This window comes from Malaclemys terrapin, chromosome 10, assembly GCF_027887155.1.
Source record: "Malaclemys terrapin pileata isolate rMalTer1 chromosome 10, rMalTer1.hap1, whole genome shotgun sequence".
Lineage (NCBI taxonomy): Eukaryota > Metazoa > Chordata > Testudines > Emydidae > Malaclemys > Malaclemys terrapin.
The window spans coordinates 28979246-29001132 of record NC_071514.1 but is presented as its reverse complement, the minus strand read 5'-3'; the positions used below and the strand labels follow the sequence as shown (position 1 = coordinate 29001132).

The window sequence follows — 21887 nt, the reverse complement described above, 5'->3', positions numbered from 1 at the left end:
TGGTTTAGTGAAAGGATTTTTGAATTTGGATGGACTCCTGCAGCATATTTATATAAAAATGTGAATGGGAGCAGCCAGGGTACAAAGGTAGCTAAGAATTTGCAGTAAATTTGCTAAGATCAGCCAAAGAAGATCCCTTGGACAGCCCAATCTGAATGCTTAATGGCATGTCCGTCTCACAGTGAAATGGACACTGACGACAACTTGGGAAAATAAAATTTGAAGACTTTTTTTTCTTTAAATTCATTTCTTCTGGAGTGAGGTGATAGACATCTGGCCGTCTGATGGATCAAGGGTTTGGAAAGAAGCAAAAGTGTAAATCAATGTAGTTCTGTATTCTGTGGAGCTATTCCTATTTACACCAACTGAGGAGATGTTCTCACATGTTTAGTTTTTGTTTTCATTTTCTTATTGTTAAAAATCAGTAACGTAGAAGCTGGGTGTTTTTCAAGTGGGTTTTTATTTTCCTGGAATAAATATTTGTGACTGTGAAATTTTAGTAATAGACAGCAGTGGAAGCAGGAGTCCTTCTTAAAACTGTGGACTAGGTGCAGTGGAGGCACTTGTATTGTTAGTTTTCCCACACCAGTTCTCTTGTGGACCTATTCAATACTGAAATGCCAAGTATGCTAAATTATACACAATGGAGTGATATGGACTGTTTATCTCTGACTGAATGGAGTCACTAAATTTTATGCAAGATTTGAGGCTGTACTTGAATCCTCCCACTGGCAGTGGAAAATGTGAGATGAGATGTTCCCCACCCCCAGTCATTTAAACAGCTCTCTGCTTAGCAGATTTGCACAGTCAGAATAAAATACAATAATGATAAAAGCTAGACAAGAATTTTTCATTTTTCAAGTGCTTTATTAACTGAGATTCCTTGACATTGGAAGAGCCATGATTTAAATTGGAAAGTGTTATTGTGGGAAAACAACTCGCTAGAGCAATAACAGATATACTTGCTGCATTGTCCCTGTTTCTGATGCATTGCAAAGTTAATAAAGATTAGATTCAAGTAACACTTCAAAGGCTTTGGAAGTGAATTCAGAGAACTCTTCAGTGCTGCAAAGCTGAAATCAATAGTAGAACAAAAGGTTTAAGGTTCGAGCTACACTCTTAAAAAGTTGGAGACAAACTCCAATTTGGAGATAGGCATTGTGTTCATACATCCAAAAGGCATATTCTGTTAATTGCATTTTAGCTGCAAGGAATGCAGAAAACTTAATGCAGTTGACAGATGGAGAAAGGAAGAAGGTTAACGACACAGGCTTGGTAAAGGAGTTACCTGGTAAAACTGAACATATTCAATCAGCAGAGCTAGATGAGATGTACACTAGGGTTTTAGATGTATTGGCAAAGGAAATTGCTGAACCTCTAGAAATATGTTTCAATAAAGTATAAGAATTTGGAGAGGTACCAGATGCTTGAAAGGTAAATGTTATATGTACCAGTATCTTTAAAAAGGAAAGCCCAGGAAATTGCTGATCAATTAGTTTGACTTTCATACCATATAAAATATTCCAACATAAATTAAGAGAGCAGGATTGTGAATACTTGGGAGAAAAGACAAATAGCAGGGGATTCATATAAATTAGATGATGCTGTCAGACTGTCTGGAGTGGCTCACAACTGAGAGTGCCAGCCTCAGGGCAGACTGTTACAAACCAGTGCACAAGCCCCAACTAGTTGTGTGTTTTATACTTAGATTTCACCAACCAAGTATCAAGTGTGAACTCCTCAAGCATTATAACAGTGTTAAAATGGAGTCACAGACAGTCCCCTCGTCTGTCTTGCCACCCAGGAAATCCTGTCTTTGTGATAGATGATCCTTTACACCAAAAGTCACAACAATATTCAGGTTACTCCCAGTCCCAAAGGACCAGTCACTTACCCCAGGTCAATTGTACCTCAGATCTTGCATCAAAGACAACACTTGTAGCCAATCCTGTAATAAACTAAAGATTTATTAACTAGGAAAAAGAACTGAGAGGTATTTACAAGGTTAAAACAGGTAAACATACACTCACAAATGAATTTGTCTTAAGTATCAAAAAGAAATAGAAGTTGCTATAACGTGCAAACTCTGTATGTCTATAAGCTCAAATGTAGTGCCCACTCAGAAAATATGGCTCATGAGATATTGTATGTGAATCAGAGTCCTGGCAGTATATAAGAGCAAAACTTAAAACCCATACTGTTGAATACTTATGATTTACTGGGGTACTGCCTAGCAATTACACCAGGCCAGTGTTCGATTGTGCTAGGCATTGCACAAACGTATAATAAATGGCAGTTTCTGCCTCAAAGAGCATAAATATTTGAAGAAATTCGAAAGGCCCATCTCCAGAATGGTATAACTATTGGGAATTCAACGTACAAAGACAGCCTGTAGGAGTTTCATTTTTTTGCATTCTGGGAAAAATGGAGATTGAGAGCTATTACATTATACCGTACAAATCTCTTCAAAGAAACACTGTCAAGAAAAGATTATTCAAGTTATCTGAAAGTGGTTTTAAAAAGGGAGAAAAAATGGCCTACAGCTAAAATTGGAAAGAATTAGACTAGATAACTTGATAAGGTACAGTAACAGTTCTTTTCCATCTACCATGAAGTTCAGATTGTACCTTAGGAAAATGGCTTGAACGGGGAGAGGTGAGGCACGGCAATAGACTGCTGAAAGACATAGTGGAAACACTGTCAGTAGTGCTCAAATGGGAATTATATATGGAAATGCCTGGCATGACATTGAGTTGATTGAAGTGAAAAGTTCTAATTATTTATGTTTGCCCTGTCAGTGACTTTATGATTTGCAGAAGGACAAGACTGAATGAGAGAGAGGCTGATGATGTGTGAGCATGTTAAAAGTTTATTATATGTATTTGGAAAGCATGCTAAGCATGCCAGAGTTTCAACATGTGTAGAAGGCATGTAGCTAAAATGTTAATTCCTATCTTTCTCTTTTCAAATTTTTTCTTGTCTGTCATTGACTAAAATAGAGCTAGTAGATCATGGGTATTTTATGTGTGGATAAAATGTATTTAAATACATTTAATAAATTGAGTAGATTTTATTTGGAAACTGTTCTTTAAGTGAATCGAAAGGAAATTAAAAGCTTTCATGTGAAGTCAGGACCGGGTTGAGGAATCTAGTGTATTAAATATACTTTGAAAAGCAATAACTATACTGTGAAAAGTATGCTCTCTATTTAAAAAAAAAACGTAAGGGCAAACATTTGCTTATTCAAGGACCCAGTTATTGTCATTTGTGTGATTTACTGGAGAAATATAGAAACTCTTTTTAAACTGTTAAGACATAGCTAGTGAGTGTAAATAGGCAAAGCTAATCTTTTTAAATGATTGTGGAAGAACATAAGTATTCATGAAAGCGAAGAATGAATACAGGAATTTAGTACTTCACATAAAGTCTAATCCAAAGCCCATTGAGTTAAATGGAAAGACTCTGATGGCTTTGAATAAGACTCATAGTGAGGAGGGATTGTCCAGTGGTTAGAGCGCCAGTCTGAGAGACTGGGGTTCAATGCCTGCTCTATCACAAACAGCCTGTGAGACCTTGAGCAAGTCGCTTAGTTCCCCATCTGTAAAAAGGGGATAATAGCACTTCCTTACGTCACAGGGGTGTTTTATCAGAGTACCTGAGGTGCTCAGGTACTACAGTGATGGTGTTCATATAAGCAGGGCCGGCTCTACTATTTTTGCCGCCCCAAACAAACAAACAAAAAAAGCCGCTCGGACTGTGCCGCCCCTTAGCATGTGCCGCCCCAGGCACGTGCGTCCTCCGCTGGTGCCTGGAGCCGGCCCTGCATATAAGTATCTAAAATAGCTTATCAGTGCCCGCCTTCCTGCACTATCCTCCCCTAGCTCTGCATCAGTGCAACTCAGTATGGGTCTGAAATATAGCCTCTTAATGAGCCTTCCCTGAGTAGGTACTTTCAGGTGTTCTGACTTTGGTGGAAGTATGGTGATTTTGTGATATGGACACAAGCCTATCCAGGAAACATGAATTAGACCACCAAGGTTGCTTTCTTCTGTGACACAGAATAGGCTTGAAACCAGCTATTTAGCTATCAAGAAATTGAAGTCTCTTTGCATTACCTGCTGCCTCAAACTGTACTCAAACTCTCGCTTCAAAGAACATCATTCCTTAATTATTTTGTGTGGCTAACCATAACCAGGCATAGAAAAGTACTGCAGCAGACATGTAGATGCAACCTCAGTGCTTCAGGCAGGGTTGTGATTTAGTCAATTCAGGTGCTTATTCCTTCTAAACATGCCAAGGTACAGCACTACTCAGCTGGTAATTTTCACTTCTTACCAACCCATATGTTCATGGTTTACTATCTATGGTCATGGTCTGTAACTAGCGTTGATCAAAAATTTTCAAAGTTTTTTTCCATTTAATAATGGCCCTTTTATAACTCTTTTTGCAAGAAGTTGGAACATTGTCAATTATTTTGCTTTACATCACATATTTTAATCAAAACGTTTTCTGAAAATATAGAATAACATTTACAACAAAAAATGTCAGTTACCATAAACCTGTTTTTGTAAACAAAAACAAAAAAGAAAAACGTTTTAAATTAAAAAAATAAATAATGCAAAACTAAACATTACAAAGGGTTTGTTTCAAACCTTCTAAACAAAACCAACTTAATGAAATTAGTTTATTTTTCAACCATCTGTATCACTGAATTCTGATGCATGCTAGGCAGAAGAAATGCTGTTACATAATATTTACTGTTTGGTATATAATTTACATTGCTGTGCATGTGCTTTGGACATACAAGAAGAAAAAGCTTGTGGCCTCAAGAACTTACAATGTAAGGGCCAAATTCTGCTCTCAGATACTGGCATGTGATTTCCATTGACATCAGTGAGACTCATGCACATGCATTTTGGGGCAGAGTTTGGATTACAGTGAGTGATAATGTAAAGAGCTGGAGAGAGACTCATATAAACATGGGAAAGGAATTCTGCTTTTGATAGCACATTATTTTTTTTTAAAGAAAGAAGATGCTGAATCATTGTTTCAGAAATTCCCTTTTGTTTTGGTGGTATGTTTCCTTTTAAGAATGGTCATGTGTCAGTAAGAATAGATAGGACTGTAGAAGAAATTAAATGGGCCATGAGACAAAGAAAGTCTAGATAGACTGTATGATTTCACTTTATTATGAAGCATTTACTTTCTGGAAATACATGGAAGACTTTTTTTGGCTATCACTTTTAGAAAATCCCTTCTAAACCATTTTCATGAAAGGTTAGGAGCTCACTGTAACAAAGGTTTCAAAGCTGAGGTGAATTTTTCCCCATTTATTTATTTATATACACTGAAAGTATCAGGATGGATTTGATTTAAATCACTAGTCAGGAAGACTCAATTTAATCATGGATTTCTTACATAAAAGTGCATTCTTGTTGGTTGTTACCAACCTGAAGATCCTACATGTTCAGACGTGTTCCTTTCATTATCTTTGACGCAGCTTCCTCCGGAGAAGGAACACTTCTCATGATGTTGTTTCATTCAGGCAACCAGGCCTTGCATTTCTTTGTTGCACTGTTTGCATTTTGCACGCATGCTTGTCTTACCCACAGGTAGAGGAACTTCATTAAAATATTCCCAAACTGGGTCTCTTTTATGGCCTGCTGCCATTATAGGTTTTCCCTTTTAGTGAGAGAATGGTATGGTAGATCTCAAATCAATGAAGGCTGCACTCAGAAAGACCTCAAGACTTCTGGAATATGCTGTTCAAACAGTTCCACTTTTGTTTCCCCTGCCTGTCCCTCCCTTTTCACATTTATCTCGAGACTTCTTCTCCTTGTCCAGATCTATTCCGACCCCAACAATTGATTGAACTTTTTGAAACTTGGCACTTTTAGAGAGAGGTAAGGGATTGACTCTGTGTACACAAATTTTCAGAGGGACAATAGGGTTGAGGTCTGTTATTTCTCACCTCTCTATATTATTTATTTATTTAAATACATTTTTGCTGTTAACAAGCATATGTCTGGAGACACAAATCCACAGTTTGAGAACTGCAAAACTAAGCATCTCTGATGGTATCTTCTAGGCTGAGCACTGATCCCATTGGGTAGATAGAAAGATTAACCTAAATAATCTATATAGAAGCCCCTGGAACACCATAAGATGGGGTCACTAATCCATGAACTATTGGAATTCATTTTCAAAACTTTTCTTAAACATTTCCTTAAATGTATTCTTAAAAATATATTGTCTCATACTATGGAATTAGAATTTATAATCCATATTCCATTATGAGATATCTTTAAGCTATAATGTATCTTATTAAAACTATCTTTAGATAGGTTTTTTCCTTAAAACTCTGATTTAAATAAAAAGTTCAAATTTAAAAAAAAAATCATTGATTTTATCTACCCTGGAAAGTATTCATCAGTGAACCGTACTTGAGTCTGGGAAATCCAGTGGGACTGTAGGACTAGGAAAAAGATTTTGCCAGTGACTGTAGGTCAGACAAACGAAACAGTGCCAAAATCTTAGTGAATGGTTTAATTGCTTTTAGAGGTGATTTCAGAGTTAGAACAACCCCTTTGTGCATTTCCAAAAGTGAATTATCCTAGTGCAGCTTTGGAACAGTTTTGCTAATTGCAGGCATGTGTCCAGTTTGGGAAAGTGATAGTAATTTTCTGGTATTTAGCCAAAAGCTATTTAAACTGATTAAGATTTCAAGAAAAATTTAAAACCCCTGTTTCAAATATTTTTGAAAGGTGAGGAATAAATGAGGAGATTTAGTTTTTAAATGTTATACGCGGTAACTGCTCCCCATTGATGCTGATTTTGAGGCAACACTAACAATATGTGACATATATAATAAAGTGCATAACAATCCTAGATCTCAAAGTGCTTTCCTGAACTAGGTAACCTTTAATATTAACATCGTGCAGATGAGGAAATTGAGGCAGAAATAGGGTAAAACATTCAGAAGTGTCTGTTGATTTTGGATGCTCTATTTGAGACAGCTGCAGGGGTTCCGTGCTTTTGGAAATCAGGCCTTAGTTACCCAAATTTGGGCAAGAAAAATTGGTGACTTGTTTTGAAATTTTTGCCCTTACACTCTCTCAGCCTCAGTTTCTGTAGTGCTGCTGTCCTTTCCACCACTTGCTGGCTGGACAAAAACACTGAGGGTTATAGTCTCATGTTAAAGGGGTTGTGGTTCTTAACTGGAGCTTAGTGGTACTCTAGCTAAGTAGTTAAAATCCTGTATATTGAGTTGTAAATTTTACCCTTGCACTAAGGTTCAGGACTATAAGTGGCAGGTTATCATCCTGTTTCCTCTGTTTCTCACTGATGGGCAAGCACTGTTTGCTGAAAAGGTATCTGTTACGAATCTATCAGGTTGAGTCAGTGAAATTTTTGAAAATCTACCTTTATAGAAAATATTTAACACTTTAAGCTAGCTAGCCTGATAGTTGAGTAAAATAATTTGTCGCTGGCTTGACACTTTCTTTCTCTTCCAGTGTATTATGAAACGGAGGTGACTAAAAACTTACACAATTATGGGTTCTAGTTTTTGTTTTCCTTCAACATGTTAGATAGTTAAACGTTCTACCAATATGAGATTGATTTATCTAGTTAATTTCTATGGGCCCTATCACAGTTGTACCTGAAATCTTAACTTAGTAGGTGTAAATAAGTATTGCTTCACATGAGCTCTGGTCCTAAATGTGTGTCTTCACAATTGGAGCTAGTTCAGAGTGTGTGTGTGTGTTCTACAAAAACTTTCTCAAAAATGTCACCCTATTTTTTCTTACATATTTCTGACCAGCTCTGTTGCTGAACAAAATACAAGATATGAGTTTTGTAAAAAAATGCTTGAAATTCTGGATCTGTTTTTTAAATCAAAAGTGGCGATTTTGATAAAAATTGCATTTTGAAAATTGTCCCCAATCCCTACTCATAGCATCCATATTTGGTAAGGAGTTACTATTATCCCAATCAGGGATATGTTTTTTGCTGCCCCAAGCAGGCAGTCAGTTGGCCTTCGGCGGCATGCCTGCGGGTGGTCTGCGGACACGCGGATTCTGCGGTGTTTCTGCGAGTGATCTGCCGGTCCAGCGCCTTTGGTGTACCCACCACCAAATTGCTGCCGAAACCGCGGGACCGGCGGACCTCCCGCAGGCACGCCACCGAAGGTCGCCTGACTGCTTCCCTCCCAGCGACCTGCAGGCTGCTCCCCACAGCTTGCTGCCCCAGGCTTGCGCTTGCTGCGCTGGTGTCTGGAGCCACCCCTGAACCCAATAATAATGATAAATGGGGCATTTCAGTGCAAAGACACAAGGAGATTAAGTACCTTGCCCAAAGTCCCATGAGAAATCTGTGGCAGAGGTGGGACATGAACCCAGGTCTCCTGAGTCCCACTCCAAGACCATCCTTCCTCCTTGAACATGCTTTTAAAATATATTTAAAGCAACACATTTGCAATGAACCTATGCGTAGCATTATTGGAAGGATCAGTAAGCACAGGGCATCTATCATTAGCAGACACTCTGATATCATGGTGGGAGGTGTGGTTAAAAACTACTAGGTACATGAGAGTTGCTGGGGAATTTTGTAAGAACCTAAAAGCTGCGGCAGGGGTGAATGTGACGTCTTCCTTGGAGTCTCTCCTTTTGAAACTCAGATGCTCATGCTGTTCTTAAAGCTTTTCTTGAGGCAATAATAAGGGTGTGTGATAAATGGGTGTTGGGAATGGGAAGCTTAAAAACTGATTGTAGCCTCTGATGAAAAAAAGGAATAAACCAAGGCAACTGATGGGGTTTTGTGGCACCTGCAAAATCTTGCACTTGGTTTTGTAGCATCACGATTCATTTTTTTGTTTGCTTATATTTTTTGTAGTGACATACTGTAGCATACCGCAAAGGTTATAACTAGGCTTAAGAGGACACAGGGAGCTTACACAACTTTCAGTCCCTCCATCAGAGCACTCAAAAGATCTGTTTTTCAGGCAGGCTGCACAAAAATATTGCATGGGTCATGGTCATATTATATTTATAATATATTCATATATAAATGGTTTATAACGGTTAAATGAGTCGTAAGTGTTATCAGACAATTATAGACCTAAGCAGTATGTATTATAGATTATTAGCACATCAGCAGAATGTGTTTATAAACGCTTGTGACCTTAATCTATATAAAGAAATAAATCTCCTCCCCAAAAAGGCAAAGAATCAGTTCAGACTTGTTGTCTCTTACCAACTCTTATGTACATATGATAGTTCACAATGATTCAAAACAGACAGACTAGCAAATGGGCTTTTTGCTACCATCACACTGTAACTTTTAGAAGTAGCCAAGACCTCATTAAGGCAGTGCATTTCTCAGCTAGTGCAGGATTGTTTTGAACAATGTATTTTCCTAGCTTTGTCCTGTCCAACTTTTAATGACTCGAGCTGGGGTTTTCACCATTTCCTCTGGGTGACTCTTCCATAACTTTAAAATAGAAAATCCAGTGATATAAAATACAAAAAGAAGGACTACTTTTCGGCAACCCAACAGTGAATATTTTGATCTTTTTACTCATGTATGGTCTGCAGTTAGTAGGGACAGGGTGTACAGGAAATGATTTATGTGCCAGAAATACAATACAGATAGGCAAGAGCATTAGCTCAAGATTGCAGAAGGAAGAACAAGCAAATACAAAACCTCAGACTGTCAGAAGACGTGTGCCAAAATAATAATAATTTAAAAAAAATCAGTGACATTTAAAAAAACAATTTGTGACTTGTGGATGTGACGTTGGCACAATATATTGCGGTTGTCAGATGCTACCGGTGTGATGCTCTGCTTTCTCCTATGTTGATATTACTCGGCTGCGTGCGTGTGTTCCCTCTGTGTGCGGTCCCAGCTCTGCAGATAGCTGACATAGCAAACCCGACGAGAACCCCCAATAACCACAGAGTCTAGTAAGGTACGAAGGCACCTCGGCCAGGTTTATTGTGACCCTGACACAATTGCAGTTCCCTGTAGGTTTCTTAGCCTAAGTCAGGGCATACTACGAGAAAGTGCCGCTCGGCAATGGACTCAGCTCAGTCAGTGGCGGGACTTTCCACTGCCCCCTCGGCGGACAAAGATACCGCCTCAGGGATACATTCTTATACAGAGGTACAAACAAGTTATACATCACTCCTGACGTATTGAGATGCAACCCCTCTACGCAGCAAGGTACAACCCCTCTACGTAGTAAGGTGCCGCCTCTCACCTTGTACATGTTGGTTCGATCAAAACAACTCTATCCATCATTTTACCCTTTTGCCCCTGTCATTGGGATGGGTCGGCCTGTTCCATGTTATCTGTGGAATGCTCCAGTATAGTGTATGTTCTGATATCTGGTGTCCAGTACCTTTTAGGTATGTCTCTTTTTGCAGCATCAGCCCTTTCCTTGCCAGCTTCTGTGAGTAGGGCCTGCCTCTGGCTCATGGCTTAACTTTGCTTTGTTAGCAAAGTCATGACGATTACTTTAGTTCAGGCCTTAGGTCTCACACCGGGCCTCTGATACCAAGGTTTATATCTCAGGGCCTCCCCTTACTACAATTGCCAGCTGGGAGAGACTTAGGCTTCAGTGCCTCCATCAGCCAAACAGATACATCTCTGTAGACAGAGGGTGGATAATGACCAGCCAGCTCCTATGTTGGACCTTTGGTACACTGTCTTCCACTATAAAGAAAACTGCTCCTTCACCTGACATAAATATATGAAAACCAACACATAATTTCAGCAATATCTCTCTTCTCACTGTTTTTTTCCAAAATAAAGTTGATACAGATGAATTAGTTAATCAATGGTACTTATTGCTTTTGTAAAATTCTGGGCCCATTCTTTTGAAATCTATCGCTTCTCAGTAGAGGAACTTGACATGCTGGTCTGGTTCTTTGTGTGACACCCCATAGTCTTTGTATGTACACACACATGCATTGTTGGTCTTGGACATTTTTGTTGTTTCAAGAATATTGCAGCTGGAACTAAGACACAAATTGAAATACCCAGTAATGGAAATAATAGAATTGTATGTAAATAGGAAGAAAAAATAAACAAACCGTAAGATGGAATGAGTTTTAAATATAAACTAGGAAATAACTGTGGCCAGCTTTTAACATTTTATGCAAGTGTTTGAGTTTCAACTGTGTTGAATCTAAGCCCAGTAAATAGAATAATTCAAAGCTATTGTGAAAGGGAAATGACTAAATTTGGTTTATTGTATTTCTCTTGAAATATCATTTGATTGGAAAAAATGACAGTTTAGTAACAAAGTTGCTTATTTTGGACAACTATTACCCCATTAACTCCACAAAGCTCACAAATGTTTTCTTTCCTTGGATACTTCAGATTTTAATGTTATTGTAAATAATAATTACAGTTTTAGTTATGACCATGGCATGAATATACTCATTTGTTTCTTGTTCTTACATTTCTATTGTGCTCATCACTGTAATATCAACGTTGGGCCAGAGCTGGGTGAAATTCTTCTGACAAATAGCTTATTTGCCAAAAAATCCATTTTTTGGTCAACACAAAATTATTCACAGATTTGACATGAATTCGTTAAATAGTTTTAGCCCCAAATTTTGGGGGGACTTGGATGGCGTGTGGCGAACTAAACAGGGTTGTGTGGGTTTTTTTTTTTTTTATTCAGTAATTTTGTTTTTCGAATGTTGGATTCAGTTGGACCTGACTTTTTTTTTTTTTTAAATTTAGAACTGTCTATTAACCCAAAACCCCCAGCAATATTCACCCAGCTCAACGTGGGACCTGACCCTACCAAGCCATTACTCATGATCCCCTGTAGCAGGATCTCTTGCATGACTTTTGGTGAGCAAGTACATAAGTCACTGCAGTAGTGCTATTCCACAAGCTGCACAAAGTAACTGAGGCAATTAGCATGCTTAGCCCCAATATGTTCACTGCCTGCTTCTGTCTATGGAATATGGGAAGGGCTAGGCAATCACATGGTGATTGCTCAGAGGCATATTCACTAGTGACTTTTGCTGGTGAGGTACCCCTCATGGCAAGACTTCTACTGGATAACAGGAGTTTTGACTGCACAGGACAGCTACAATTCCTCTACTATGTTGCAGAAAAGATGCCTCCTGTAATGTAGCTTTTTGGATCTGCGCTTGGGACATCTTTATTAGACTTTTTAAAGTAATTAATAAAGAAGAAAGTGATAATGATCTCACTGGAAATCATAATATAACACCCCTGTTCTTTATTGCAATAGATGTGTCCTGAAAGCAGCAGAAATATCAGAGAGGTACAGTGTGCATCATACAACAACAAACCATTTATGGGTCGATTTTATGAGTGGGAACCTTTTGCAGAAGGTAAGAAGTCAAATCCATGTTATAGTTATTACATGTCCTGCATTTTGGAAAGGGAAACATCTTTAACCCAGGAAATATCAACAGGTTTTAACTGTCTTAAACCCTGTTGACCTTCCTCTCTTCATCCACTCTAGGTATATGTGACTGATAAAATCCTAACACCAATATTTCCCAATTACCTCCTTAGTTAGTACAACCAGAGGGGACTGTTTTTAACTTCTGTATCTTCTCTTCTGCTTTCTTACATTTGGGGGCTATGCCCCCAACTGGTGTAAACAGAGTGTTGCGCCATTTAAGTAAGTGGAGCTAAACAATTTTACATCAGATTAGCATCTTGCCCAGGGTTTTTACACATCCTACTCGAGATTCTTTGAATAGTCATAATGCATTCTCTTCCTATGGACATCCTCAGCAGTTGGGGTGGGCAATAGCAGAGGATAACTGGGATAGGAATTTGCCCAGCTGGGACTAGAACTGAACACCCTGGGATATAAAAGCATCAGCAGCTTACTAGTGGCTTGCCATTCCTAGTAGGAAGATGGTCCGGAGGTGAGGGGGGTTAGAACCCTTCTCTTCTAGAGACATTTTTGTTTTGAACTTTGAGGTTGAAATTATTTATTTATTCATTTTCATGTAAGCAATGGTTGGGTCCCCCCTCAGGCAAGATCTGTGATATCGCTGTATAAATATTTATGGTGTATATAGAAATGTATTCTTCAAATATTTCTTTGTGGGCTGAGAGGAGGCTAGTTCATGTTATGCTTTATTAACTTTGTCAAAAAGGCGGTGAAGACATCAGTGGAACAAAGAGAACTCAAGCACAGAGAAATATGTGCACTATCAGGGCAAGATCCTCCCTGCTGACTGCTGGGTAAAAGGGCTGGAGAGGCCTAAAAAGCCTTGTATCTGGCTGCAGGAGGATTTCTCAGGTTGCAGAGACTGTGGAGACCAGCAGGCTGCTTCTGAGGTACCGCTCATACCGTCTGGCGTAGGTGGTGTCTCAGGGTTTGGACTGCACCACTATGGAGTTTCTAGACAGTGCTGTTGGCCCATTATGGTCTAGCTTCTGGAGCAGCTCCGGATTACAAGGGAGCAAAGGAGACTTAAAGTCATCACTGTCCCCCTTCCCACTGGGCTGTGATTTCTGTGCTGCACCTCTGAGAGTAGCAGAGACGGTCACCCTGAACTTTGAAAGTGAGGATGTTAAGAAGAGTTTGTTGATCCATCCATTTTCCTTTTAGTATTTCTTTTAAATCTTTACCTCAGGCCCCTCATTCTGGCTGTTCTCAGCTATAGAGAGCCCTGTATTATTCCTGTCACTTGGATTGTGGTAGCACTGCAAAACATGCAGCAAAGAGATGGACCCTGCCCTGAGAAACTCACAATCTAGGAAAAAGAATGTATCCGGATGATTTAATTAGATTTTTTTTTTCTTACTAGCTGTGCTCCCTGCTTCTTCAACTGCCCCTTCTTCAGCATAATGCAACACTAAGGGTACGTCTATACTTACTTCCTGGTCCGGATGTAAGCGATCGATCTTCTGGGATCGATTTATCGCGTCTTGTCTAGACGCGAAAAATCGATCCCGGATCGATCCCGGAAGTGCTTGCCGTCGACGCCGGTACTCCAGCTCAGCGAGAGGAGTACGCGGCATCGACGGGGGAGCCTGCCTGCCGCGTCTGGACCCACGGTAAGTTCAGACTAAGGTACTTCGAATTCAGCTACGTTATTAACGTAGCTGAATTTGCGTACCTTAGTCTGAAGTGGGGGATTAGTGTGGACCAGGCCTCAGTAGTTGAAGTAACACATTTTGCTACAGCCACATTAACTTGAATAGATGCCTTTTTAGTAGCTAAATCTACTTTACGAGATACTCTGACCCTCTCTTTTGGTTAATGTCTGTAGGAATTTCTCTCCCTGCATCAGGCTTTTCAATCACAGTGGCAGGTTCCAATGGAGCTATCTATAATAGTCATTAATGCAAAAAGGTATTTTTACTTTCACACTCTGCCCCTTTTAAATCTGAAGTCAGCGTAGCCACAGGCCTGGTCCACACTAACCCCCCACTTTGGACTAAGGTACGCAAATTCAGCTACATTAATAACGTAGCTGAATTCGAAGTACCTTAGTCCAAACTTACCGTGGGTCCAGATGCAGCAGGCAGGCTCCCCCGTCGATGCTGCGTACTCCTCCTGCTGAGCTGGAGTACCGGCGTCGACGGCAAGCACTTCCAGGATCGATTTATCGCGTCTAAACAAGATGCGATAAATCGATCCCAGAAGATTGATCGCTTACATCTGGACCAGGAAGTAAGTATAGACGTACCCACAGTGTTGCCTGTTTTGTGCATGTCTTCCATTTAGAGATCTTTTATGCTCTCCAGGTAAATCCTCTGGACTGAACCTACTAATTAGCTACTTGGGTATGTTTTACTTAATCCCAGGTTCAGCACTATGCTGTTGATGGAGTAGCATTGCTTTCCCTAATCCAAACAGGAAATAAATTCCTAAGATTTTTCTTAGAATGTCATAGATTCATAGATTCATAGATTATAGGACTGGAAGGGACCTCGAGAGGTCATCGAGTCCAGTCCCCTGCCCGCATGGCAGGACCAAATATTGCCTAGACCATCCCTAATAGACATTTATCTAACCTACTCTTAAATATCTCCAGAGACGGAGATTCCACAACCTCCCTAGGCAATTTGTTCCAGTGTTTAACCACCCTGACAGTTAGGAACTTTTTCCTAATGTCCAACCTAGACCTCCCTTGCTGCAGTTTAAACCCATTGTTTCTGGTTCTATCCTTAGAGGCTAAGGTGAACAAGTTCTCTCCCTCCTCCTTATGACACCCTTTTAGATACCTGAAAACTGCTATCATGTCCCCTCTCAGTCTTCTCTTTTCCAAACTAAACAAACCCAGTTCTTTCAGCCTTCCTTCATAGGTCATGTTCTCAAGACCTTTAATCATTCTTGTCGCTCTTCTTTGGACCCTTTCCAATTTCTCCACATCTTTTTTAAAATGCGGCGCCCAGAACTGGACACAATACTCCAGCTGAGGCCTATCCAGAGCAGAGTAGAGCGGAAGAATGACTTCTCGTGTCTTGCTCACAACACACCTGTTAATGCACCCCAGAATCATGTTTGCTTTTTTTGCAACAGCATCACACTGTTGACTCATATTTAGCTTGTGGTCCACTATAACCCCTAGATCCCTTTCTGCCGTACTCCTTCCTAGACAGTCTTTTCCCATTCTGTATGTGTGAAATTGATTTTTCCTTCCTAAGTGGAGCACTTTGCATTTGTCTTTGTTAAACTTCATCCTGTTTACCTCAGCCCATTTCTCCAATTTGTCCAGATCATTTTGAATTATGACCCTGTCCTCCAAAGTAGTTGCAATCCCTCCCAGTTTGGTATCATCCGCAAACTTAATAAGCGTACTTTCTATGCCAATATCTAAGTCGTTGATGAAGATATTGAACAGAGCCGGTCCCAAAACAGACCCCTGCGGTACCCCACTCGTTACGCCTTTCCAGCAAGATTGGGAACCATTAATAACAACTCTCTGAGTACGGTTATCCAGCCAGTTATGCACCCACCTTATAGTAGCCCCATCTAATTTGGGGATTCTCTTTGCCACTTTGGGAGTCTTGTGTCTCCGAGCCAAAGATTTATTTATTTTTATCTCCCTCCTCATCCAAAAATGTCTAGCAAATGGAGAGAGAGAAATTGTTTCATATTGATGTTTAATAATCTTTTAACTAATGATTTGTGTTTGTGCAGCACTGCAAATTGAGACTAACAAACATTCCTTACTTAGTATAGGAAAATTAATCTACTAGCTAGCTACTAGATTGGATTATAAAAATCTCTTGAATAATAATAATAATAATTAATAATAAATACAGTGATGCATTTTCAAATGCACCAATTTCTTCTTGGGTTGCAATTCTGCACCGCTCATGTTGAGTAGAACTTAGTTACATAAGAAGACCTACTAAAATGCTGCGTAGTCTGAATTGGAAGATTGGAACCTTAATTTATAAAAGGCCTATTTTTAAATGGAACTGGAGTAGGACAGAATATGCTGAAATACATGTTCAGGGAATGGAATTCTTAAAGTGAGTGAAACACATTTGGAGGGCTAATTGTTTCTTTCCTCCATACTGAAGTCAGTTATATTTTAACAGAAGTCCTCTTCTTTCCCATTGTTCTCCACTACAAACTGCATTTGAAAAAAAATATGGTGCAATTAGGGAATGAGTCTTTACAACTTCTTGGCTGACCATTTCTAAGAACAAGTATTTTTAAAAGCTATGTTGTTGCTGCTGTTAGCTTTGAAGAGGAGGTGGAATATTATTGATTTTTGTAAAAGCCCAGAGATGGTAAATTGTAACTCCTTTGAAGGTGAACATGTGGGCCTGCTGACATGGAATACAAATCAACATGCCTTATGGTGGAGGCAGGAAGTAAGATTTCATTTCAGCGAGGGAGGTCCCAGCAAGCTGGCTCAGTGCAGGGCTCCTCTATTTCTATACAACTTCTCGAAGGGCACAACTTGGAAGAGGTTCTCATTGCTGGAAAAAATCTGTGGTTCACATATTTCTAATCACATTAGTCTTGCTTTTATATATATATATATATATATATAAAAATATAAAATAAGGGAGCTGTCCTGCTGCTTATCTACAATATCACCTGGAGAGACGGATAAAGTAAGTTTCAGCAAAAATATGTATATCCATGCAAGTCTCTTGTAATGAAAACCAAACTTGTTTCAATCTCTCCCTTTTTATTTGCTGAGTGTGAAATTGTAATTTTGTTGGAAGTCTTGCATAAAGTGATTTAGGAATCTAAGAATTTAGAAGTATTGACAGGCTCCAGTTGTTAGTGGTACTTGGATATAAGAGGAACTGCCCTCATTTAGCTGAAGCTTAACTCAAATCTTTTAATTTCTAAACTTTCATGGCTAAGCCCTGTAAAATACTGTAAGGAATGATTGTTTGATTATTTAAATAGGCGTGGCATTTTCCCAAACTTTCACTGCTTGAAGGTTATGTGACTTAAGCTGTCATTGACTGTAAGAACTTTCAGAGGTACTATACCTCCAGAAAGAGAATGCAATATATCAGCCACAGATCAGTGCGCTATATTGGTCATAGATGCAGTATGCTGGCCATAGAATAGTGTGGCTTATTTTTCTGAGCTATAACTTCTTGCTTGTTATCTGTTTGCCCGGGTAATGAATTACAAACATACTCACCACGTACATCACAGATAGTCACTTTCTATATCAATATCGTTCTCCAGAACAGGGGAATCTGTCACAAAGACTGATTTGGGCAACTCCCCACTCTCACATTTTAATCCTTCTATATGGATAATCACCACATGCAGAGCCATAAAACTCCTCCAGTTGATTGCACAATGGCAAAACCTCCATCTTAAAAGAGCAGAAGATTGAATTCTTCAGTCCTTCCTTGGCCTTTTCTTGGGGGGAAACTCCCATTATGGTCCAGGAGTGTTGCAAGAGTGTGAGGATTCCTTTTTTCCTGACACAGGAATAGACACATGCCTCTTCTTGCCTTCTCTGGGCTGAGAAATAGCATCATTTCATCAACTGCTTTAGCTTAACAGGTGTAAGGAGAGGCATAGTTGACCTTGCCTACCCATACAGCTAAACTTGGGTCAACACCAGGTCAGCTAAACCAGTTGCTGACACCTGATTGGTGAAATGATGTTAACCGTTGGTTTATCCAAGGCTTCAGTCCTGGCTTTAATTCCAGCAGCGTGCTGCAATTAGTTATACTTCTGTATTTAAAAGCATCAACAGGGAAGTTTCTACAGTTGATGTTGTGTTGTATTGTCTTAATTTAAATTCTGCCCTGTCTGTGTGGTGGCACTGAGGGAAAGCCCAGAGAGCTGTACCCCTTTCATCCACCACATTGTGCAATCACGAAGAAGCAGGGCAAGGTACACTCCTAGCACGAGTGCTAAGAGGGAGGCCTCTCCACACAAAGTGGCCCCAAAGGATCATGATACATAGGGGTTGCCAGGTGTCTGGTTTTCAACCGGGACACCCAGTTGAAAAGGGACCGTGGTGGCTCTGGTCAGCACCACTGACCGGGCCAATAAATGTCTGGTCGGTAGTGCAGCGGGGCTAAGGTCCCCTTCCTGCTCTGGCTCTGGCGGCTACTCAAAGCAGCTGATATGTCCGGCTCCTAGGCACAGGGGTGGCCACAGGGGCTCTGCACATTGTCCCTGCCCCGAACATCAGCTGCGCAGCTCCCATAGGCTGGGAACCGTGGCCAATGGGAGCTGCGGGTTTGGTGCCTGCAGGTGTGGGCAGTGCACAGAGACCCCTGGTCCCTCTGCCTAGGAGCTGGACATGCCAGCCTGAGGTAACTGCCACCTGGCCAGAGTCCAAACCCCCACACCTCAATTCCCTGCCCCAGCCCTGAGCCCCCTCCCACACCCGTACCCCTTCCCACATCCCAACTCCCTGCCCCAGCCCTGAGACCCCTCTTGTACCCCACACCCCACAGGTCCTCCCGTACCCCAACCCCCGGGCTAATCCCCCTCCCACACTCTGAACCCCTCAGCCCCACCCCTAAGCCCAGAGCCCCCTACTGCACCCCAAATGCCTCATCCCCAGCCCCACACCCCCAGCCCCACCCCACACCCCCTCCTGCACCCCGACCCCCTCCCCCAGCCCTGAGCTCTCTCCTGCACCCTCAACCCCTCATCCCTGGTCCCACCCTGGAGCCTCACACCCTCCCACACCCAACCCACCTGCCCCAGCCTAGAGCCCCCTCCCACACCTAGAACCCCTAATTTCTGGGCCCACCCTGGAGCCCTCACCCCCAGCTGGAGCCCTCACCCCATCCTAGACCCCAACCCCCTGCCCCAGCCTGGTGAAAGTGAGTGAGGGGGGGAGAGTGAGGGAGAATGAATGATGGAGGGAGGAGGGAGCGGGCAGTGGGGCCTTGGAGAAGAGGTGGGGCAGAGGTGGAGCCTTGGGGAAGGACCAGAGTAGGGGGTGGGGCAAGGATTTTGTGCAGTTAGAAAGTTGGCAACCTTAATGATACACAAGCTTAGGGGTCTGGCCCCATTTCCTTGTATGCATGCTACAATTGACAGCATACAGTAGGCAGTGTGTGCTGCTGCTGCTCGGAGGAGGTGCTACTTAGACCACTTCCTCTGCACCCCCAGCCTCTTCCCCACAGCAGCCTTGTCTCTTCTGCTCTGAGCTAGCAGAGACAACTCAAGGGACTTTACACACAACTACCACCCTTTCTCTTTTCTTCCCCCCCATTGCACAATCCCAATGAAGAAGGATTTGGGGGGAGCATATTGCCCCTAGTATTTATGTTGGAGCACTGAGAGCAGCTAAACCATGATTTACAGCCCAGCCTTGATGGTGGAGTTATGTATAATTAGTATTTAAAAAAAAAAAACACATTTTTTTATTTCTTCCTTGTTTAGATTGGTGCAGTTGCAGTTCTGAACTGTATTTTACATACTTCTGCTCCAACACAAACTTCTGTCTTTATTAAAAAAAAACATATTAAAGGGACTATAAACCCTGTCAATTTAGATTCTCTAATGAAAAATACTAGTTGATGTTGGAGGAACAATGGCATAAAATGGATTTAAGGCCAGGTTCTGGGAGCAAAGTCATATTGTGAAAATGAAAAGTCTGAATAAAAGGAGGAGTACAATAAAAACAGCAAGCCATTTTAAAATTACCATAACAAATGTTCTAATTATTTAAATCAAATGTAATTGTAATCATGTTTGTTTTGGATTAGGGGGAAAAGGTTCTTTAACCTAAAGAGAACCCCTAATATATTTTGATGGCTTATGAACAGGTAACTGAAAGTTCAAGAAGAAACAGAACTGCTAATTCCTTTAAAAATGTATGGGTTTATCTGACCACAATAGAATCTGTCAAGGCAGATGAACTATTGCTATTTTTCGGTGGGGAAGAGGGGTGGAATAGTTGAAGATTCCAGTCCATTATCAGAAAAGCTGTGCAGGTTTAAAGGTGAAATGAAGTGCTTTTTAAATCAATCAAAATCCTACCTCTATAGCAGAACACACAGGTAATCGCACACATTCCAAATACACGTCGAAACACAAAGTTTGAAAATCAGTTCTTCTCTGATGCACCTGCCAAGTATGGCCATTGGTTCACTTTCAGTTCCATTTGCTAATGATATATTAGTTGGTAAACCCCTGATATAGCATCACCAGCGCTGGTTTAGATGTGACTGAGAATGCAGAGGAAACACAAAACCCTGAACTCAGGACTTGGCAGATAAGTTACGGGGGAAAGGACTTTCAACTACTAGTCTGTGTTTTGAATTTGGAAGGCTAAACATACAGGGCTTATTTATGGCTTGTAAGAGAGTCATCTGTGCTAGGGAGGGGATTCGATGCCTGTGAGGCTTCGGGAAGATGAGAATGTGTCTTTGAAAGGGCAAAGGTGCTGTGGGTACAGTGTGGGCGGCATTGCAATCTGTGCTGGTTCAAGAAGTGTAACTGCTGTGAGAGTTATTCCAGCATTCTAATTAGGAGAGGTGGGAGAGATTGCTCTTGTGATCCTCCCTGGCCACCCTGGCCTTGCTAAACCAGCATGGGGAGCCAGGGAAGGGCTTCCTCTCCCTCTGGTAGGGAACCTGTAAAGGGGGAGGCGTAACTGAGCTCTTACTGTGTTGAATGTGAAATCTTTAAGAATGTACCATTTTGGTTTTTTATACAAGTGTTGCAGTTTACAGGCAGACTTCCTGAAGAGCTCACACCTTACCAGCAAGAAGGTTGGGAGGTGTGATATTCCCAGCATGTTTGCTTCTGGTGGCTAATTACGCTTGACCTACAGTGTCCTGATTTTTAAAATAAGAATTTCCAATTTTGCAGACCAAAGCTTCAAAACTGGGACATTGTAGGTTAAGGAGAACTAGCCCACAAGGAAAAGCTTCAGAGACCAGCTTTCAGCAAAGTATTTTTTTTTTTTTGACAAAACAGAGAATTTGCTTCTTTTTGAAATTTTTCTACTTTGGGGAGAAAAAAATCAAAACCTGAAAAGTTTTCCTGATTCCTGGAGCAGGGTTGCAGCATGGCTGGGAGTGAGCAACCTGAATGGAGGTTACTGCAACCTTGAAGCTGCAGTAGCAGCTTTAGAATAGTGCTGCTCCTGCTGCTTCCTGTTCTGTGGAATATTTCATCCACTCTTGCATCCCTGGACATCTGTTGCCAAACCCAGCTACTCAAGGAAGGGGACATTTACCTCCTGTGCTTTTAAATGCATATAGGCTCTAAACAAAATGAAATCTATTACTTGCTAAGGTGTGCAGCAGATACTGTACTTGGTGCAACTTTGGCATGTCATAAATGCTTCTTATTCCTCATGATCCAGAGTGATTTTAATAGCAAAAAATAGTCTTGGGATTTTATCATTCTGCTCTTCCAGACGGCTGCATTTATTTATACATATTTATTTTGCTGGATT

General features: G+C 40.9%; 1 protein-coding gene across 2 annotated transcripts in view; it reads left to right on the top strand.

Moving 5' to 3' along the window:
* THSD4 (thrombospondin type 1 domain containing 4) overlaps positions 1-21887 on the top strand; it is a 641818-nt gene that overhangs the window by 130735 nt on the left and 489196 nt on the right. For both annotated transcript variants that reach the window (XR_008446511.1, XM_054042518.1), the window contains exon 6: positions 12275-12377. Coding sequence is in view for 1 of the 2 variants with exons in the window: in XM_054042518.1 (XP_053898493.1) it covers positions 12275-12377 (103 nt within the window). In the remaining variant the exon portion in view is untranslated. The remainder of the gene's footprint in view (positions 1-12274; positions 12378-21887) is intronic.